General features: G+C 46.5%; 1 protein-coding gene across 2 annotated transcripts in view; it reads right to left on the bottom strand.

The window, feature by feature from the left end:
• Window positions 1-46: 46 nt before the first annotated feature.
• The window catches only part of LOC115914955 (rho GTPase-activating protein 20-like), a 29,290-nt gene continuing 8,520 nt past the window's right edge, over window positions 47-20,816 (bottom strand). Inside the window, exons 2-15 of one of the 2 annotated variants that reach the window (XM_030967852.1) lie at window positions 15,318-15,400; window positions 12,522-12,692; window positions 11,876-12,025; window positions 11,312-11,353; window positions 10,505-10,589; window positions 9,587-9,664; window positions 9,354-9,420; window positions 8,792-8,980; window positions 7,897-8,072; window positions 7,210-7,371; window positions 6,025-6,134; window positions 4,923-5,112; window positions 4,221-4,338; window positions 47-3,663 (exon numbers count right to left, since the gene is read on the bottom strand). In XM_030967852.1, coding sequence (XP_030823712.1) covers window positions 1,934-3,663; window positions 4,221-4,338; window positions 4,923-5,112; window positions 6,025-6,134; window positions 7,210-7,371; window positions 7,897-8,072; window positions 8,792-8,980; window positions 9,354-9,420; window positions 9,587-9,664; window positions 10,505-10,589; window positions 11,312-11,353; window positions 11,876-12,025; window positions 12,522-12,692; window positions 15,318-15,397 — 3,348 coding nt within the window. In that variant the 5' untranslated portion in view covers window positions 15,398-15,400 and the 3' untranslated portion in view covers window positions 47-1,933. The remainder of the gene's footprint in view (window positions 3,664-4,220; window positions 4,339-4,922; window positions 5,113-6,024; window positions 6,135-7,209; window positions 7,372-7,896; window positions 8,073-8,791; window positions 8,981-9,353; window positions 9,421-9,586; window positions 9,665-10,504; window positions 10,590-11,311; window positions 11,354-11,875; window positions 12,026-12,521; window positions 12,693-15,317; window positions 15,401-20,816) is intronic. The other variant, XM_030967853.1, reaches the window with a different exon arrangement.

Here is a 20,816-nt window from a genome sequence, read left to right as displayed (position 1 = left end):
GACAACTTGTGTGTCTTTTATTAAAACAGTTACAACTTTAGCTCTGGAAAAAAAAGACTGTGGATGCTTTATTGCTGTTCATGTGTGAGGAAAACTATGTTGGTGGTGGAGTTGTGTTATGATTATATACACCTTTCATTATACAAGGGCCACAAAGGTGATCTGGGACAGAGAGTGCCACATCTGAGAGGTAAACACCCTTCATCTAACAAAACAAACTGTATACACCTTGGAAAGTGGGCTTTGGGCTTCCCCCTGGTTCCCTTGCCCTAGTATTTGATTATGTGAATTTGGAGTGCTGGGCCAGGTTCCTGTCACTGACCCTCATAAGCTCCTGGCAGATGAGTGGAGGGGTCTGACACCAGATAATTTTACAGAGGTGGCTTTCCCACCTATGCAAGGACTGAACCATGGCAGCTGTCTTGCAGCTCCAGCTCTGGTTATTTGCAGACACTCAGCAGCTTGCAGGGATACTTATTCCACAAGCACAACTTTTCAGTCATTAGGATTCATGTATTTCTCTTTTCCTTCACCCATTCACTGTTCACTGAGTAAAAGGATTGTCTCTCGGACAGATACCACCATAGAAAACTCTCATGTAACTTTCAAATGAACCATCCCAAACCTTTCAGCCTTTGAGACCTTTCCCATTGTTTCCCTAAAACAACCTGTCAAACTAATGTGGTGCTCTCAGCATCTTTTTAGAGCTCAGCTGGCAGTGTCACAACCCCCTAACAAGTCCCATTAAGTGGTGGGACTCTTTGGTGGTCCTTACCAGCAGCCTGCTTAGCACATCCCTGCCTGGAATTCCCCAAACTTGATTCTGCTGGAGTGCACAGGGCCACATACTCTGCTGAGGGGAACTCAGTGTTTCTCTGAGCCAGCATCGGTGATGAAGCCTGGACAGTTTCAGTGTATGGACTGACAACTTTCTGGCAAGATGGGACTTTGCTTCAGCATCTACTCAACAACATTCCTGCAACTTCCACAACTCCTTGACCTCGTGCTAAAACCAAGCCCTGCTCAAGTCCCTCTCGGCATGACTACACATCATCCACACTGCCTCTAGAAACGGGCATCAGCATTGACAGAAGATTGCCAACTTTCACTAGGACTGAAACTCCTAGCTACTGAGCTACTCCCAGAGGACACAGAAGATTCACAGCCCTGTCAAAGGGACAGTACTAAAATCCTTCATGGCAACTGTGTCTCTGTCAAATGCTAACTTTGGGGAAGGTATGAGAAGAAAGAATCACTGTGTAATTAATTCCAGAAAAAAAGCAATCTTGGCCTTAAAATGTTACACATGCTGTCTGTCAGTGAATGCTGGACTTTGGGCTCCAGCTGCTGATTTTGGAACCCAGCCTCAACCAATAATGGTTGGGGGCTGTGAGCTAGACCAGCGCAGACAACAGATGAGCAGAGTGAAGCAGCAGTGCTTTCTGGAATGAAGGTGAAGAATTTTCCTTTGGATGAATGTTTGTGATGAACTGTGAATAACGGTGGGTTTTGTGCAAGTGTAAAGATTTTTAACTAATTATTAAAAGCATTAGCTGTCCCTGTTGTCCAGTCATCCACCAACATCAGCAGCTGACTGGAGAAAATAAAGCAACGTTTCTCTTTTCCTGCTATTAAAAAAAATGGAGTCAGGCCCTGTACAGGTCAGCTAATTCAAGGACAGGAAGAGTCTGGTGGTATTCACTCCATTCCACACCCAGCCAGTGAGGTCTCTTTCATCAGAAAAGGGCATAAAGAGAACACAAGAGCAGCCCCCCCACCTCCCACCAAAATGAGTATTACATACACATTAGTGTCACTTTACACTTGTTGCCCCAGGCAGCCTGCTAAATTCTTCACACCCTGATCATATATTACAGAATATTTTCTGTTCCACATACACAAAAAAATATTTAGTTCCTCCACAACCATAGCCTTAGACAAAAGTCTCTTCTGCAAACACCACTGTGTCACGCTCCTCTGCGGCCACCTCTGCCACAGGCTGACTCCTGAGCCACTCCACCCTGCTCCGGAGCAGTTCCTTCTCCACTGCTTCCACCTCTGCTGTGGGACAGGGCTTGGTTTCTTCCTGCTTGAAATAGTCCCTGATGGTGTTCCGGATGGAGTCGGGGAGGATGATGTGGATGGTGTGGCTGAACGTGTCCGAGCCCTTGCTCTGGGTTGGCGCCTGCGCCGTTTCCACTGGTTGTCTCTCCAGCTCCTTGGGAGCAGAGGCACTTTGGAGGCTCTCTCTGTGCTTGGCCTGCAGGGATGGGGCTGTTGGTTGGTGGTGGTAGCGCCTGGAGAAGGACTGCAGGACAAGGGGGGTGTTTTGCCCATAGAAAACTGTCTGGGGGATGTGGACTCTCACAGTCTGCAAGCTCTTGGACGGGTTCTGCTCACTGCTGCTGCTGGGTAAGTCTCTGCTGCTGGCGTTCGTCACAGATCTCTCCTCTTCTCCCACTTGAGACCCCTGAGAGCTTTCTTTATTTGGGGCCACATAAAAAGTTATCTTGGTGCGCTTCAGGCTTTCCTGGCTCAGAGGGCAGCCATCAATGCCTTTGATTTCTATGTTCTTCACTGTCTTCTCCCTGTGCTGCTGGTGGCTGACCTGTGGGGATGTCTCACTGCATGGGCTGGCAGCTGGGTACTCAGGGCTTTCTTCAAACTCTTTGGTATAATCCTGGCTCCTGAGCCCTGGGCCAGGGCACCCTGAACAACTCAGCTGTCTCTCCTCTTCTTCCCAGTCAATGTCAGTGAATGAGCTTCCCATGGCAGCTCTGCTGACACATGGAAAACTTTTCTGCTCTCCAAAGCAATGACTGGTCTCTCCAGCCTTGGGTTCACCCTCATGAAAACTGTCCAGATTGCACAGATGTAAAGGAGATGTGAAGGATTTGTGCCACTCTTTTTGGGACCTCTTGGCAGCCGTGGGAGACACAGCATGAAGCCTGGCAGAAGTGCCAAACATGAATGGCAGGGATGAGACATCTGTGGGACTGATGGCTGATGACTCTGAGCAGTAGGAGAAAGCACTGTCTAAGGAGCTAAGCGAGGAGGCAGATGGTGAGGTGGTGGTAGAGGACAGGCTGGAGAAGCTGGACCTGTTGGACAGGCTGGACTTCTGAAGGCTGAGCTGCTTCACCCTGGAGGTGGTCTGAGGTGGTTGCCACAAGTTCTGCCTGGCCTTATTAACCCCAGGGCTTAGGCCTTCATCAATGAGCTTCTGGCTCTCCATCTGCAGCTGCCTGAGCCTGTGGATGTAGTCAGTGTGGCTGCTCATGATGGTGGCATCGCAGCTGGACTGGCGGGCCACGGGCTCGTGGCTCTGAGGGGGCTGCTGGGAGCTGAGGCAGACGCTGGGCTCGGAGGAGCAGCGGTCCCGGGCTGGGCTGAGCGAGCGGATGGAGCCGATGGAGCAGAAGGAGCCGTCCTCCTCCAGGAGCTCGTAGCTGTCTGCACTGGCGTTGGTCTGGGCTTTGCTTTGGTAGCAGGCTGTGATCTCGCTGAACAAGTCCCAGTCTTCCTGATCCTCATCAAGTAACAAGCTGCTGGGTATTTCAAAAATGGCATCATCAGATTCCAGGTGGTGCTTTGGCCCTTCTGGATCACAAGTGGAAAACTCCAGCTCATCAGAGGAATCATCATGCTGAGCCAAGCCTATATCTGGGGCAGAGGACACAAATTAATTTGTTGCCATATATATAGTACCTCACAACCAAACCAGGGAAATTGTATGAAGCCCATGGAAAAACAAAGATAATCCATCATTCTCACAGGAAATAATAAAAAAATTCTGGTTTGATGACCAGTTTTCACCAGTAGCCTGTATTCATAGGATAGCTAACAGAGACAACTCCAACTCTTTCCATACAAACCATTGTGGTTTAGCTTTACAGAACTAACATGGAAAATAAAAATACTGCTGGGACACGGCAGTGCTAAGGCTACACTAAATTCTTGCAATGGCTAGAGTAGGTTTAACAGCAGCCATGGAGAAAGACAACCATCCCTTGGGACACATTGGAGTTTCTGCACCTCAGCTCTCTGCTTTGCTATCTCTTCCTGCCTATGCTTGACAGGCAAAGGGTAAACCAAACCCAGCTGGTTTTCAATGCTATTCCTTAGAAGAAACATGAAGGTAAAGCAAACTCTTTTGTCTGAGGGCTTTACCTATTAAAAGATTTTAAATATTTCTGGAAGATTTCCTACCACCAACTTACCCAGAGATTCCGCTGAGTTTTTGGACTTCTTTATGTCAGGTCTTTGGAACAAGGAAGCAATATCACCTCCAAAAATCTCTCCTGAGTTTTCAATCAGAAACTGCACTAACAAGGCCACCTGGCAAATACAGGAATTCACAGATTCAGTTTCATGAAAACAGAGCAAGTAAAATCATACCCAGATCATCTAATTTTTTTTTACAGATGTAATTTCCTCAAGAAGCTGTTAAGAATGTGGCAGTGCATCTGTATGAACACCTGAGGCAAGAATATGAACTATGTGAACTGGTGCTGTGAGCCAGGTATAGCACATTCTACAGTTTTCCTCACTATTGCTTACACCTCATAAGCTCCAAGCAAGCGTTCCTCCTTTCTGGTGCACTGTTGTGCTCATTGCTTATTTTGTTCCAGCTGAGGTGGCAGTGTCCAACTTCAGCTGCTCCAGTTTTCTTGTGCTTGCTTGGCCATATAGGAAGCTCATCTGGTGAAGCAATCACTGCTTGCCTTTTCACCCTGGACAGTCTGAGGGGCTAAACCCCTCCCAGCATGGGCACAGCTGCACAGAGGAAAGGATGGGGCGTGGGTGCCACTCAGCCAGCACTGTCACTGGCCCTGTGCTTTCCTTTGGACTAAAAAAGGCAGTGCCCATAAAAAGCAGTGAAAGGGGAAACCAGAGGTTTTCCCAAACCTGTGGAAGATTACCTTCTTTGTAGACCGGCTCTCCTCTTCAGGCCCAGTGGGACTCGGTAGCCACAGCATATTGGGTGCTATGCAAAGAGCCAGGTTAAAGGCATTCATCTGATTCACTCCAGAATTCTGCTCAATATGATGCAGGACTCCAAAGAGGTGTCTCAGTAAGATGAGGTTGGCCTCTGGAAGCTGGTTGACAAGACTATTCAGAGAGTGGGAAAAAAGGAAAACAGTGCTGTTCACAAACATCTGCTCTTTGGATTCCAGAAGTTGCATCCCAAAGCTTTTTCCCCCTCCTGCCCCTTTTTACCCAGCCTGAGATATCCACATTTGATAATAAGGTGAATCTGTGTCACTCCCCTCCACCAACTCATGTGAGAGCCACAACTCTGCATCCAAATTTCCCATCTGCTCTGGTCTCAGAGCTGGAGGGACAAGGGACTTGGGTTCAGAGCATGTGGGGGGAACCCACAATGCCTTAAGTAAACAGGGAATGCCCAGAGGAGACAGGAGACAGCTCCAGGCCAGCAGCACTCCACATACACTGCTGTGTCATGTGCTGTGGGGAACATGGATAAAGAGGGCCCGAGATAAACAGTAAGGTTCAAAAACTGAGCTGAGCCATGGTTGAATAAACGGGATATCCAACAGGAGGCTGATAAACTGCTCATGCTCAGGGCAGCAGTTTCAAGGCAGTAAAGCTGTTTTCAAGGTCCACATCTCAGCTTTGACAGGGCTGTTTCTTCTAATTGCCAATATGATGATCAGCCTCATTTCATGCACATAAGAATAAAGTTACTGTCATTAAAGATTTAATTCTGCTACCATAGATGCACTCCTTGTGGCTCAATTATTATGCTTTTTCAGTTTACTTGTTGTGGTAATTTGAACTAATCATCAGAAGAGAATTTTTAAATGACTTTTTTGGGGTCAGAAATGTTGAGGATGTTCAAAAAAGACCTTTAAAAAGAAAATTTTCTGATCAGTGACACTGGCAATTGGCAATAGCTCCTCCCCTGTGGCCTGGAGCATTGCCAGTAATCTCCCAGAAAATGAAGGCTATTCTTAGGCCCATATGATCCCCCTATTCCCACCAAAAGAAACTTCTACAAACTTTTTGATAGCTTCAATCTTATGTGCCCGATTTTCTGTGTCCATAGCTTCCATCCACTGTCCGTGCATGTCTGAGGATAGAACACTGTCAGGTATATTTCGGAGAAAATCCTGAATTAAATATATATATGCAGAGCAGTCTGGTCAGTTTTGAATTCCTGGTTTCAGTTTCACAATGCATATAGTCACTGTTTATTCATATTAAGCACAAGATAAAACAAGACACTACACAAACATGTTTATTCTCCCCTCCCATGCCCACCAAGCTGTCTTCCTCAGGTTCTTTTGTGGCAGCACTGCAGGATGAACGGGCAGCCCTTCTGTTTTGCTCCTTCTCCAGAACAGGACTGTCCCTTTTGCAGTCCAGCAGAGGACTCAGCCCTGGGGTTCTGCACAGATCTCTCTGAAACATTTCTCAGCTAGGAGGACTGCTGGTTTTTCTCAGGGGACTATTCAACAACTCAGTGTATGTCTTGTCTTGGGAAATGCCTGGATATCAGGCCAACAAGAAAAAAGGGGATTTTCTTTTATACTTTGGTGCCTAAATTACTCTGACCAGATTTAATTGCCAGTACAAAATACAAGCTTTTCCTTACTGAAACATGGGTCTTATCACAAGCTTCATCCCCCACCCACCACAACCCCTCTGCTTGGATTTAGCAGCTGCTTTCCCTTGTGCTTGCTGGCTGATCAGAGGGTGAAGGCTGGGGGTCCAGAGAGCACAGGTCAGCTTCTCTTTTGGGGCTTGCAGAGCAGCTGCTCTGAAGTGGCACAAGTCCTCCCAAACCTTCTGCAGCCTCTGCCTTGCATTCAGAAATGACAAAAAACATCTGTGCTGCTGCAACCTAAGGGTTTTATGCATATGTCAGTGCAGTATCTGCCATGTTATTTGGCACTGTACAGACATCACAGCTGCCTTGCAGGTGGACATCAATGTATTTCCTGCTGGGGGTGGTTTGGTATGGGCAGGTGCCAAAGGGAGCCCCATCCTGAGGGGCTGCACATGTCTGCACATGTGAAAACCAGGCTACTGAATCACCTCTGTGCACACAAACAGGTGAAAATGTTCCTTGCTGGAAAATGCTTTCTGTTCCCCTGAAATCTGCCTACCCATAAAGACCCACTGCTTCCTTAGAGAAGGAAGGTGCCATTGGCCCAGACAGCTGAGTTACTTGGCCACACATACCGTGATGACAGCTGCAGCCACAAAGACTGACTCTCCATCCACCTGAACATCATCTCCAGAGTTCAGCTTCTCTTTCAATTCCTTGCAAGTTTTGGCATTGGCAGAACGTCTGAAAATGCCCCTAGTAGAGGGACCTTCATGGTACAAGAGGAGCAGCATATCCTAAGAGAAAAGCCAGTTGTACTTTAGAGCCTAACACTTTAGCCTCTTGTCTGTGTATATTATACATCATGTGTTGCAATGTAATTAGCAGATGACCAAGTCAGTAATGGGAAGAAAACAATACAAGATATTTATCCTGATCTAATCAGAGACAAGAACCTGACAGGCAAGCTGCAGATAAAGTTCATGTGGGCATGCTTATCCTGTGACAAGTGTGAGCCCAGGGGACTCTTGTAGTGAGTGATTTCTAGGCTACATAGCATGGCAGGATCCACTGACATTGCCCCTTGTCATCTGGTGATAACCTTGAGACACCCACTGAAAAGGACAGATGCCTGTGAATGAAGTGATGGGGATTACCCAGGAGAGGGTTGTTCCCACCCTTGTTCCTGAGCTGAGTCTGGATCTCAAGTAAACAATGCTCCTCTTCCCCATTCAGTCCTCATCAGTGCTGCAAGTGGCTTTAAATTTTGGGCTAAACACATCAAATTTACATCAAGACAAGCAGTCCAGGCTGCTGCTTACCATGATTGGCTTGGGAAGGATTCCATCAGGACAGACAGAGGACAGGGACAGGCCGAAGAGCTTGCGGGGTGTGGTAGGGGACTGTGAGGGAGGGCTGCCCGTGGGGGTGCTGGTGCTGCGGCGCAGGGCCCAGTCAATCAAGGACTTCTTCCTCTTGGTGTGCTTCTGCAGTGACTCTGAAAGCAAACACATACCTTCATTACACACCTGTCTGTCCTCCTGCTGGACAGTGAGTGATCTACAGTGGAGGCAGAGTTCCCAGCAAAACAAGCACTTTCTACCCTCACCTGTTTATTAACTGCACTCTTAATGGGGATGGTTAGACAATATACAGCAGTGAAACCACTTATTCATCTCTCAACCATCAGCAAAACTCTCAATCACCATTCTTCTCTTGCTGTCTCCGCAGTGCAAGAATCACTTCACCCTTGTGACCAGCGATAGGCCTTGAGAAAATGAAGCTGAGTCAGGGGAGGTTTAGGTGAGGTCTCAAGAAAAGGTTTTTCACCCAGAGGGTGGCTGAGCACTGGAACAGACTCTCCAGGGCAGTGGTCACAGCATCAAGGCTGTCTGAATTCAAGGAGCCTATGGACAATGCTCTCAGGTGGATGGTGGGGCCAGAGCCAGGACTCAGTGATACTGATGGTTCTCTTCCAACTCAGCATTTTCTATGATTCTACTACAATGACGTGCAGTTGCAGAACTAACAAAGGACAGAAAGCTAAGTCTGAATATTTGCACAGGAAAATTTCACCTCTCTGCAGTCTCTTCCTCTTTACATTCCATTCAGGTATGAGAGCAACTCTGGATACATGTATGATGCCAGAAGAGCTCAGCACTGCACTGGTCAGTGGTAAGTCTCTACCTGGCTGTACCACATTCCTGCAGCCCTTACCTCTCCTCAGCTGCATTGGAGCCTGGAGTCTGGGTTTCAGGACAAACTGACACTGTTTTTCCTTTGGGAGCTGAGCAAGGAAGGAAGCCTCTGTCCCATCAGCCAGGAGAGTGTTGTTGTTGGTTCTTTGTTGCTGGTCAGCAGAGTCCCGGAGACAGCTCAAGGCAATGCTGAAGGGATGCTCGTGCCCTGTTGAGCAGAGTTGTGTAAAGAGCAAGCAAAAATGTAGACCTATGTTAAAAACTCCTACTGTTATTGGAAAATTTCCAGCTTTGGAAAATTCCAGCCTTGGAAAAGGGAGGTAAGTGTGAAGTTTTTCAAAGATATCACCATGCTTTGATTAAATGTGGATGCTGAGATGATAAAAGCCAAGTGACATCTCACACACAGCAACTTGATGTCACATCTTATATCAAGAACAGTGTCCCTACTATTACTTTTTAAGTGAAGAGTGCAATGTTTGTGATGTTTCTCTGCCACATACACTAATACAACTTATTACTGTTTCCTTTGGTGCCAGAATTAAGTAACAAAATGATGCTCAATATGGGAGAGCTTTTACCGATGAGAGGATAAGCAGGCTCATCTTTTCCTGAGACCACCCACAAGTGGTGTTCACTGGTCCTGCCCTGTTGGGTGAAGAACAAAGAGAAAAGTTAGTTGAGAGGGGCCAGAGTGAGGGTTGATGTTGCTCTCCACTCAGAAAGCACAGACAGCTAATCTACACTTATCCACACCCACTCTGTCCTGTGAAGCAGATGCTGCCAGAATCCTTAGCTAAAATCTGCCACTTACAGGGAGCCCAAGCTGTAGAAGGGTCTTCTTCATCACACTCTCTGCAGTTTCCACATTGGACACCTTGACTTCAGTAGTCTAGAAAGGCAAACAGAGAAAATACAGGAAGCTAAGACAAAGGTGAGAAGTCTGGTTGCATTTTCTTGTAGCTTCAAAATCTGGGGAAAATGTCACATCTGTGTCTAATGACTGTCTTTACTAAATGTTCATGGTTGGATGAGCTGTACAAATTTGAACTACACCAGAAAGGATGATGGGTATACAAAGTGAAAGCTATTCTCCACTACTTCTTCTGTCATGGGTCTATTATACCACCCAAAGATTTCATCCAGCAGAAATCACAGGAGGTGGGTGGTGTTTAGATGCTGTGTTTGATCCCATCAGTGTTTGGCTGATTATAATGCCACTGTCACTCAAAAGGGTGAACATGGAACATGGCAATGCTCATCAACCAGAGTGTCAGGGGTCACTCTTTGAAGGAAGAACACCCAGGAGGCAAATGTGACCCACCAAGCTTGGCATGAAGCCAAGAAATGTATGCTAGACTGGGACACATTCCAGTAAATTAATTCAGGACAACACACCAGTGACTCTGTGATCAATATCCTCAATTCATAGCACTGGAAATAGGAATTGCCTGTGGCACTCAGCCACAAACTGTCATGAATTTTGAAGTGAAGCAAAAGGAAAAGAGAAAACAAGTCAGAGGTGAAGAATAATCTTAAGAATTAAGTGCTGTTTGGTAAGGGCCTGGCTACCTCCTCATTTCTCAAACCAAAACTCTCCAAGCGGGCTTCCAAGTGGGAAGGATGCAGATACTCAGATGCTGGAATATCAGCACAACCCTGCATCATCTCCCCTACGCCACAGACCCCTGTGTAGTCCCGATCTGACAAGCAGGTCCTTAGCTTTACTTACAGAAGAACAGTTGTCATCATCCAGCACAACGATCTGAAGGGTCAGATTCTTCAGATACTCATTTTGTTTTACCTCATTGATATGCCTGAAAGTCAAAGAAAAAGGGAAGGGATGTAATTTCCCAACCAAATTTGAGAAGGACCCTAAAATTTGGATGGGACATCCTCCTTGGCACTGTAATAAATACAGATTAATTATGACATACATGAATGTAATACTCATAGTGAGGTCATGTGCTCTTACTGACTTCTTTATCTGCCTAGAGCACAAAGACTAATAATCCCCCACATGCAGTCCTTCAGTGCAGGTAGGTGTGTCTGTATAATACCTTCCAGTGTTCCCTCAGGATCACTACTGCTCTCCACAAATCAGAAGATTTTTTCCCTTCTTTGTCTCTATATAAACGGTTTTGTCTGGCTATTAGTGGAAGCAACATGTAAAACGTAAAAGAAAAAACTATAGCCTCTAGATGCAACATAATAAAAATTTTAGTTCAAATCAAAAAACATCTGAAGAATCAGTAACACTTGTGGCAGTTCCACAGTGATTAGCAAAGTCAACCTCCAACTCCAAAGGAAAAAGGATGCTCCATTAATACCATCTTCTGATGGGTCCCCTTTTTTCCCAACTGTTAGCACCAATCTTGCACTCTCCTAGGAGCATCAATATTCAGATTTCAAAGGTGGGTTTTTCAAATAGCACTTAGACACTTAACATGCTGGAAATCAGAGCACAGTTTGAAGGGCAGATTTCTCTAAGGCCTGTAGAGAAACCATCTGGAAGGAGGATGAAAGGAGGGTCACTTACCCCAGCAACTCTGACAGCCATCGTTCCTTCACATCAGCTGAGCTGAAGACAAAAAGGGAGGCAGATCATCAAACAAGGGCTGAATGGGTAACAGCCTTTGGAAACTCTACCCAATTTCATTTATATATTGCTGTAAGTCAAAGTTGCTTCCTGCAAAGCCCTGGAACAAAAGCACAGTCCTTTCCTTCTTCTGTTCTATTTTAACAAATAACAAAAATAATAATAACAAAAAAATCCCAGCAACAAACTGGACCAGGTTTCCTGTCAGACTGGTGAGTGTTCAGATAAGGGAAAATCCCTTTCTGTGAAGTTGGAGTTAACTCATCTTGTAGGCCCTCATTATTTTTGCAGTGACCTTTAATTGCTATTTTCTTTCTCCTAGTATTTCCTTCCCAAAGTCTGCTGTTCCTAGAGCTATTGCTGCCAGCACAGGTTACCCGGGTTTCAGGGTAAGGAAATGGAAAAGGAAATGGGTCCTTAAGCCTCAGTCATTGTTTCACTTGACACAGGGAGACCTGAGTAGCTACTGGGATGCAGAGGGAACTCTGATGTCTGATAAGGTACCTGAAGGTGACAACGTAGTTGGTGATGGGCCAGCCAATGACAAATGAATTCTCAGGACTCATCTTTTTCTCTGTCACTTCACTGAGACAGGTGCCGGTCCACACTTCACTCAGATGCACTTGCTTTTTCAGCTTCAGGCTGGAGGAGGATCTACAGTGGAAATTATGAATTCCTGAGGCCAGAGAATAACATGTAGACCTCCAGAGTCTGATCATTCTCCTTTCAAGAGCTCTGAATTTATATGTGACAGAAGGAGTCAGACTGAAAGTCAGTTTGTCCTTCTGCCTCTTGCCCTCATGGTGTATCTTCAAGCAACCTCATAAGGAAATGGGCAAAACTGATTAGACAACCTTTTTCTTCAGATGAATGAAATGAAACATTAATACCAAGAAGAATTTGTGAAGGTGGAAGGGGGAAATGCCACGTTTTAGATCCATATTTCCAAAGAAGTATTGTTTTGGAGGCTGCTAGGTGCTCCACAAATAGATCAGAGCCTCATAAAATCTCATGAGTTGGAAAGTACCCACATGATCATTGAGTCCAACACCTGGCTCTGCACAGGACAGCCCCAAAAATCCCACCAAATGCTGAGCCTAGCTTCAACAGCACCTACTGGGGAAAAGGAAGGAGTGGAAATTCCTCTTACTTGGACTTGGCAATGACCAGCACATCACTCAACAAAATCAGATGTCTTTCCTGGGTCTGCAGGCCCACGGTTAGCTGCACTCGCTCATCCAGGATGAAGGTGGAGCCTGGGCTGCTGAACACCCCACTTGGCAGCCCATTGTCTGAATGGGAAGAGGAAAGAGTAGTTTCCCTGGAGGAGTAAAAAAAATCACAAGACTTTGTCAGAAGCTTTCCTTTTCTGTTTTGGAGAAGCCTGAGAGCTCTGTGCTTCTCCCAGCCCCTATTACTCTCTATGACCCACATTTGCCTCTGCACAATTAACTTTACCAGCTTCAGACAGAAAACTGCCTAAAAGAACACACCAAATCTTGTGAGATTAAATTGCTGAAATAGTAGTTTTTGAGTGATTTCTCACTCAGGTCAAAGACTTACTTCCTGCACACGTGTGTGAGCTATGACTTGGACATGGAAAGCCCGTGGCTCATGGCGTGGCTCAGCTGGGTGTGGGGGCACTGCCCTTTCTGTGCATGTTTTCCATCCAGACTGAACAATTTGTCAGCACAAGAGTTGCAGCAAAAGGCAAATGAACTGCATGTACTCATCTAATTCCAGACATCTGATTCTGGCTTGCCTGGCAGCCATCCAGCTTGCTGTTTCCACTGAGATTCATAGAGGTGCTCACCATTTCCAAAAATCCCCGAGGCGTTTAGCATGTTGACTTCAGTCAACAAGGCAGCATGGGGATTGAACCTGACCCTCTCCCTGTGCTGTCCCCAGCTGGAAGAGCTCTGCCAAGGGCAGTGTCCTGGCTTGCAGCTCAGCACCCTACAGAGCACCTCCTCAGCCCTGCTCTGGGCTCAGGGCAGCTGGCACAGCAGCTCTCACAGCCATTTCTGTGCTGCATGAACATGCAAGAGTTCCTGCTCGCACAGTGTGCTCGTGTGCCTGAGCCTGACTTAATTAGTGAAACTCTGAGACATGGCCTTAGACTGACACAGAAAAAACCTCACAGAGATCCTCCTGTCTCCACACATAGACAAAAATGTGTATCTTGCTTGCAGGCAAGGATACTTGCCTTCCCTTCACCCCTCAGCAATTCTGCTCTCCCTCTGCTGCTCTGCCCTCTAGTCTGAGGACACTCTACACAAACAAATAAAAACCCACACGAGCTGTAATTGCAGTATTTTTGACGTTGTTGGTCTTAACTCAGTTTCCACTGGCCTCATAACTGAACTCACTTGATTTCACAGGAATGAGGTTAAAACCAGCCAGTAGCTGCTTTACTAAAACCCTCCCCCAGTCACAGGAACACCTGCACTCTGGCAAACAGAAATTCCCTCTTCCCTCCTCCACAGCCACCAACAAGTGAATCTTGAATTATGCAGCTGTGGGGCTGTAAGTGAGAAGCTTAATCACCTTCAGATATGATATTAAAACTCTCCATGTTCATCAGCTGAGCAGTGGGAGCCACAGCATCTCACAATCCCAAGCAGTGGATTTCCTAAAGCTGGAGAATTACCCAGCTTTATAAACACAATGGCAGGATAGCAAAAAAAAATCTCACTGATGCTTTCATGGCCTGAGCAAAGATGGCATTGGACCAGCTCCCTCCATAGCAATTCATCACAAGAAACATTTAAAGCTTCCCTCCCTCATGAGGATGTTCTCCTGCCAAATAAAGTCAAGAATTTGTTTCTCTTCCTCACTTTTTTTTTCCCCTACTGCAATTTAGAGGGGGTGGGAGGAAGGAAAAAGAAGTCACATAACTTTTTCAAATGACAACCAAATGAAAATCAGTCCTGCCCATCATATTAAATGTCCTGTGAGACTGACACTCCCCCCTCATTCCAGAGAAGCAGGCTGCACTGTGCATCCATCACCAATGGTGGGATACAAAAGAGATATTCTTCAGGAGGGCTGGTCCAGATCAATCAGTTCAGCTTTATCTTCTCTTTCTTACAAAGAGAGAAAAAAATCAAACTAAACAAATCCCTCAGGAAATGTTATTTACAAGACTGCTATCAAAGCAAGGCAGAAAGGACCATGGTATCCCCTTATCTGTCTCTGGCAGTGACACAGTGCTGCAGGAGGGGAGGAGGTCAAGGAGGACTCAGCTCCCACTGGGCTGAGGTGCTCAGCTCAGGGCTGAGTAAGAACACTCAGTGTTTCAGCAGAAAATGGGCATGTCTGGCATATGGCTCCCTGACTCTGCTGACACTCCTGGGGCCTCACTGCAGGAGCATCAGTGGAGGTGCAGGCATGGGGGCAGCTCTCCACTGCCTGGGCTGGCAGGAAGGGAAAGCTGCTGCCCCCTGACAGAACGAGGCTGGCCTGGAGCAGGTCTGGGTCTGGCAGCTCTTCCAACAAGTGTCCTGAGCTGATGCCATCCTGCACAGGGCTCTCAGGGCCTGGGCATGCCTCCCACCACTGCCTCCATCTCCAGAAGCAGCTCCAGCCCCCTCACCTGCCCAGGTGTACCTGCAGCTGAGGCAGAAGCACTTCTCAGGACTGTCCCTCTCACTGGCAGTGCACACATGGAGCAGGGGCTGCAGAGGGCTCTGGCAGTGAGTGAGCTGCACAGGGGGTGGCTGCACAGGGAAACTCTGAGCTGGAACCCCAGGATGCTCCTCAGGGCTGCTAAATCTGCATCAGCCCATGTCCTGCAACCCACCACATCTGTCTTGTCCCCCTCCACCTGCCCCTGCCACAGGACCAAATTGCCCTCAACATGGTTAAATGAACTTGAAAACCAATTTGATTTCAGTCTGTGCAGGCAGAAAGATGGAAACAGGAGTCAGAAAGGTATTTTTTCTACCTGGAGTGGGACTTTGATTTTCCAAGAGCTTTAGTAATGGCAGATGAGGTAGATCGTCTTCTCTGGACGATGGGCTTCATCTTCTGCAAGACAAAAAGACATTCAAGTTAGCCTGGCCACCTTGGGAGCAGACCTGCTCATTGCACTCTCCAAATTCTCTTCTTGTCTAGCTAATAATCATGAAAGCTCAGCACTGAGAGCCATGATCTGTGCTGCCAGACCCCCCCACCCCTTCCTGATCATTAAAACACTGGTCAACTCTCACATTTATGTTTTCACAGCCAAATCTCAAAGTAATTATATGAATAAACAGAGGGGAAAAAAAAACAAAGTATGAAGTTCAAGAAAACTTCCAAACACTCATACCATAGAATAGTTTGTTAAGGAAAAGTATAGAAATACAATTTAAAACTGGACCAGACCAAGATATGAAGAGCATATAATACTCTAGGGGGTTGTACTTCATCAGCTGGAGGAATGGATGAGGTTCCTTAGTAGATTTTTCTCTATTTTCATTTTCCATGACTCACAGTTCAGCAAACAGGTTGTTACCAGGCCCTTCTCCAGGCAGCCTAGCCTCAAGACACTTGTGTCTTTTTCAACAGCCACGGCCACCAAGTCTTGTATAACCCAGAACTGGGGTGACTGTAATGGTGAGACCTAAGAGTCAGAAATTATAACTATCCAAGTCAACATATATAGAGGTCACAGGTCCCCTTTTATTTGCTAAGTAAATTTTGTGCTGGAGAAAGATGAGAGATTTTAGCCTGGGAGAGAAATCCTTACATCAGTGACTCTTGATTAGTGAGCATGGGAAAATCTGTCCCGTGGCTCATTTCTAATTCCAGCATTTGCCTATGTTAGGGCTTTAAGTGCCAGGGAGTTCAGAGCATGTTGAGACTTTACTGATCTTTTGACTTCTGAATGTTACAAAATATGAAAAATTCTAGGAATTAAAGAAACCATGATTGCTGGTTGATGAGGGAGGGCTCCTAAGAGGAAAGGATGTTTCTTTTGTTAACTGTGTACTTTTCAAGGTCTGTGCTGAGCAGTGAAAACATTCATTGCATGGGAGCTCCCTGGTCCCATCTCTGAGGATGCAGAGCTGTTACAGCTCAGCACCTTATGACTGCATTACCATTCCTGTGATGGCAGGGGAAGGTTTTATCTCATATCAGGGATGGAAATGCAAAGGACAGAACCATTTCAGCCAATTTGTGTGACTGGTGTTCACCACGTTGTGTCAGGTTTTTCAGAGCAAACTGGAAGGCTGGCTGGGGCTGGTTTGCTTCTGGTTACCCTCCCTGGAGCTGCAGGAGCTCAGCATGGCTGCAAGTCTGTCTCCAGGGGCTTATGTGAGAAAATAAAAGTTGGTGGAAGTGATTTAAAACTGTTCAGAAAGAGAATCCATGGCAGAGGCTGGAGGGGAGTCCAGCTGCCAGGGCAGGGACACCCTCCTCATCTCCCATTTAGTTTACAAGACACCTTCTCACTTCTGCAGCCACGGACCTGGGAATCCTGCAGGCTAGAGCTTTCCACAACACAGACTCCTGACTCCATGCCTGATCAGGTCCAACAGAGGCCTCCAAAGCACAGATGATCTTGTGAAAAAGAATGTATGATTACATAACTCAAAGCTGGAGTGGGCCTGCAAGTGAGACTCAATAAATCGATTTCCTAATAGATGAATATTCAGCTTTGCAGTATCCTTAGTGCTCCCTAAGCAGGTTCCCTCGGTACATGTACAAATGTAGACAGAGGCAGATGGACAGCAATTTCTCTGTCATACCCTTCTGTGACATTGCCAAGCAAAAATCTGTCTTTGGAAGTTTCACAAGGAGAACTGAATAAAAATAACATCAGCTCACAAATGCTTGTTTTTAAAAAAGGAAGCCCCTACTAAAACAGAACATCTGGCTTCTGGAAGTGCCTTAATAGGATAAAACATTCCCACAAACATAATGCAGCAAAGCATCAGCCATGCATTATCTGAAGGTGGGCCGTGAGGATGGGTGTGGATGCCTGGGGGCAAATGCCAGCAGCTGCCACTGCAGAGGTCACTGATGGAGACAGGGTGAGCTGAGGCACCTCTGTGCCAGGGGCACTGCAGATACCAGCAATGTCTTCAGAGGCATTGTAATGAACCCTTGGTAGGAACTCCTGTGCCAAAGAGTCCCATAGCACACAAAACCTGGCTGGAGGCAAGGCAATCATTTTGGCCACTCCAAAGCCACTCTCTTCTGGGGTACAAGTGGTGCCAAGGACATGATGGGATTTTAGTGTAGGAGGGCATTTATCCCAGAATAAACTTCAGGGAGTTGGTACTGGTGGATTTCCTCTTCTGACCACTGTTCCTGAATGGTGGCAGCAATGCCTTCAAAGCAGCCTTGTCTGAGGACCTACAGGTTGCTGGTTCTACAGCACCACCTCCAGCAGGCACTGGGCTACCCATGGAAGTCTAACAAAGACAGCACTGGGACTTTCCAGTGGAATGCTGTGACTACAGGACATAAGGTACTCCCCATGCTTGATCTCTCTGCAAAAAATGCTGAGATCATCAGCTGTCCCTCTGGTCCAGTTGCCTGACCCCAAACAGACTCTAGGCAAACAAAAAAATTGCTTTCCAAGACATCAGTTAAAGTCTCTTTGATCCTAGCCAGCCCCATTCCTTTGGCAGGACATCACTGACATTATGGAATCCCCTTACTGTAGGTAAGGCAATCATTTTGGCCACTCTAAAACAATCATCTGACTGAGAGAATTTGACACACAGCTAATTGGCACAATTTCAGGGTCAACATACTTAATTTGCATATTTAGTAGAGGAATAATCAATTGTTCTGCCATTGGTTTCAGTAGGCATACAAAGTAAAACAGTTGCTTGTGTACTCCCTCTCTGCATGGGAGAAGCTAGCTATGTACCTCATTTTAAACAATTTGATTGTGCATGGGCCAGCCCATGTAAATGATTTTTTTCTTAAGAGACTGCTGGACCAGGACAGAGTCTCCTAACACCTTGAATGTTCTCACAGTGCCATGTAAATGCACTCTGAATCCAGCATATTTCAAAGCTCTGCAGTTTTATGATTTTCTTGCACAAAACCCCTCCCATCTCACTACCCAGAAGCAGCATTACAAGTTCTCTGTGTGATGCTGGAGCCCCCTCACCCTCCTGCCCAAGGGCTGGGCTCGAGCAGAGCTGGCTGGGCTCGGCTCCCAGCCAGACTCACCTGGCTGCCAGCAGCCTTGGGCACCCCTTGCCCACAGAAATGCTTCTGCAGGAAGAGGGGACCTCGTTGTGCCCCTCCACACTGCAGCCAGGCTGGGCTTTTTGCTGGAGGTCAGCTCTGCTCCATTCACTGGGCATGGAATCCCAGGAGTGCCGAAGGACATGGCGTGATCTCTGTGCTGTTTTGGTGCCATGGAAACAGAGACTCCTCTACCCAACACACTCTGGAAGTGCCTGAACACTTCTAACACTCTGGGCCATGTTTGTGCATTACTCATCTGTGAGCTGCTGATTTTAGCTGTGTATTTCTTGGCACCAGGGGGGTTGTGAGTCTGATGCCCTTCATTCCAAATCCATGTATGGTCTCTGCTATCGGCTCAGCTGGCCAGCAGCACTGGTTGTTTTTTTTTTTTTTTTTCCCTCCCCGCTGACCTCTGCACTTGAATGTTATTCTCCAAATAGTTAAGGTGGGATGGAACTGAAAAATAATGACATCTGCTTAGCGCAGGGTGGGTTTTCCTTCTGACAACAGCTGGTCAAAGTTTGCAATGCCTGTGGCACTGGAATGATGCTATTTGGTTTAGTTGCCATTCAGAAATGAGAAAAAAAAAAAGTTTAACAGGGCTATTTTTCTGTAAAACAGAAATTGAAATATTTGTTTCAGAAACATTGATACACTGTTTCTTTGAAACCACACTGTGCTTTCCTCAACCCCAGCGTTTCAGGGTGGGCTTGCAGCACCCAGCTCACACTTCCAAGGGAAATTTGCTGCTCCCTGTGCTCTGAGCTGCCAGGTTCTGTTACTCGATGTGGAGCATTAAGCTGTCAGTGTCACTCTCCCCTCGTTAGACAAACAGTCCCCTTCCCAGCTGCAAAGATGATTAAAGGGAATAATATACTCTTCAAAAAAAAAAATCCCAATTTTTATAATCATGGATTCAGAGTCCATTTCATGGTGACATTCTTATCTGTCAGGGAGGCTTATGTTGCTAAAGACATGGTCAGAGAGAGTAAAACATGGGCCACAATGTCTCTGATTATTTGGAGCATCACAGATTGTTCAGAGCCCACAACATCAACATTATTCTTATTCTTGCATGGATGTTTTGAAACACTATCTTCCTACAAATATTCTCCTCATGATATCAGCATGTGGTGTCAGAGCAGACAGCAGATCACTGCTATTGATCAGCTGAGCACAGCTGTCAGTGGAACAGGGCAATCCAGTGGTCTGCTGGACCAGGGCAAACATGACTGTATAAATGTAGCACATGGCCACTTAGTTCTCAGGCAACATTTAAAAAACACTTAAGAACCCAGTTAAGAGTAGAGAAACAATTCATCACTTGGACTTGGATCCATCCATGTGAAAACAACTGCTGCTGTCCTCTCCAGTAATGAGTTTACACTAGCAGAGGCATGCCTACAAAAGCCTCTTAATGAGATAATGTGGGCACTGCTGCCTCCTGTGCTGTCCCTGCTCCTGCCATGTACCCATGGCACACTGCTGTTGCATTTCCAGTTAGAAAATGCCACTAGAGAAAGATAATGAAACAGAAAATTGTTCAGTGCATAAAAGGAAATCAGGCATTAGGTTGTGTAAAAAAACCCTGAGCCTGCCATTGTATGTGGATTTACACTTAAATTGAGTTTAGGGAAAAGTGCACTCACACAGCTGCTGTCTCCTTTACCCTGCTCCCAGACTTCATCTGCCACGCAGCAAACTGTACAGTCTGAATGTGACCCCTCAAGCTGGAACAGTTTTAGCAGGGCCTCCAGCAGCTGTTGTCTTGCAGCCATTCCCCCTTGCTTCAAATGGGAAACCCAACCCAGGGCACCTACTGGGAGGCAGGCCAGCATCTGCCCTGAGCCTCACCAGGGTGCTGTGCCACTCTGCCAGCCTGGCCTTGGCTGATAGTGCCCTGAAAACCTACACTCCTTCCTACAGCATGCCAACAGCTCCTTGGAAGAGGTGTCTTCTCTTCTCAGCCTTGGTTTCCTGCCCAGCTCAGAATAAGATTAAAAACTCTCTACTTCTTCTCCAAGTGTCTCTTAAAGGTGAGTGATTGGAGTTCTAGGAGCAAAACAAAAGCCTGGTCTGTGATTTCTTTTCTGCACTGGTTTCCCTCTCTTTTCACAGTTCTCAGCCAGGGAAAGATTGGATCATCTCATTTCCAAGGACTGGGTGAGGGAGCTGGGCTGTTCAGCCCTGAGAACAGACAGCTGAGAGGTGACCTCATCAAAGTCTATCAGTATCTGAAGGGAGGTGT

The sequence above is a fragment of the Camarhynchus parvulus genome, chromosome 4A (genome assembly GCF_901933205.1).
Source record: "Camarhynchus parvulus chromosome 4A, STF_HiC, whole genome shotgun sequence".
NCBI classification, from domain to species: Eukaryota; Metazoa; Chordata; class Aves; order Passeriformes; family Thraupidae; genus Camarhynchus; species Camarhynchus parvulus.
This window is presented reverse-complemented; position numbering and strand designations above follow the sequence as displayed.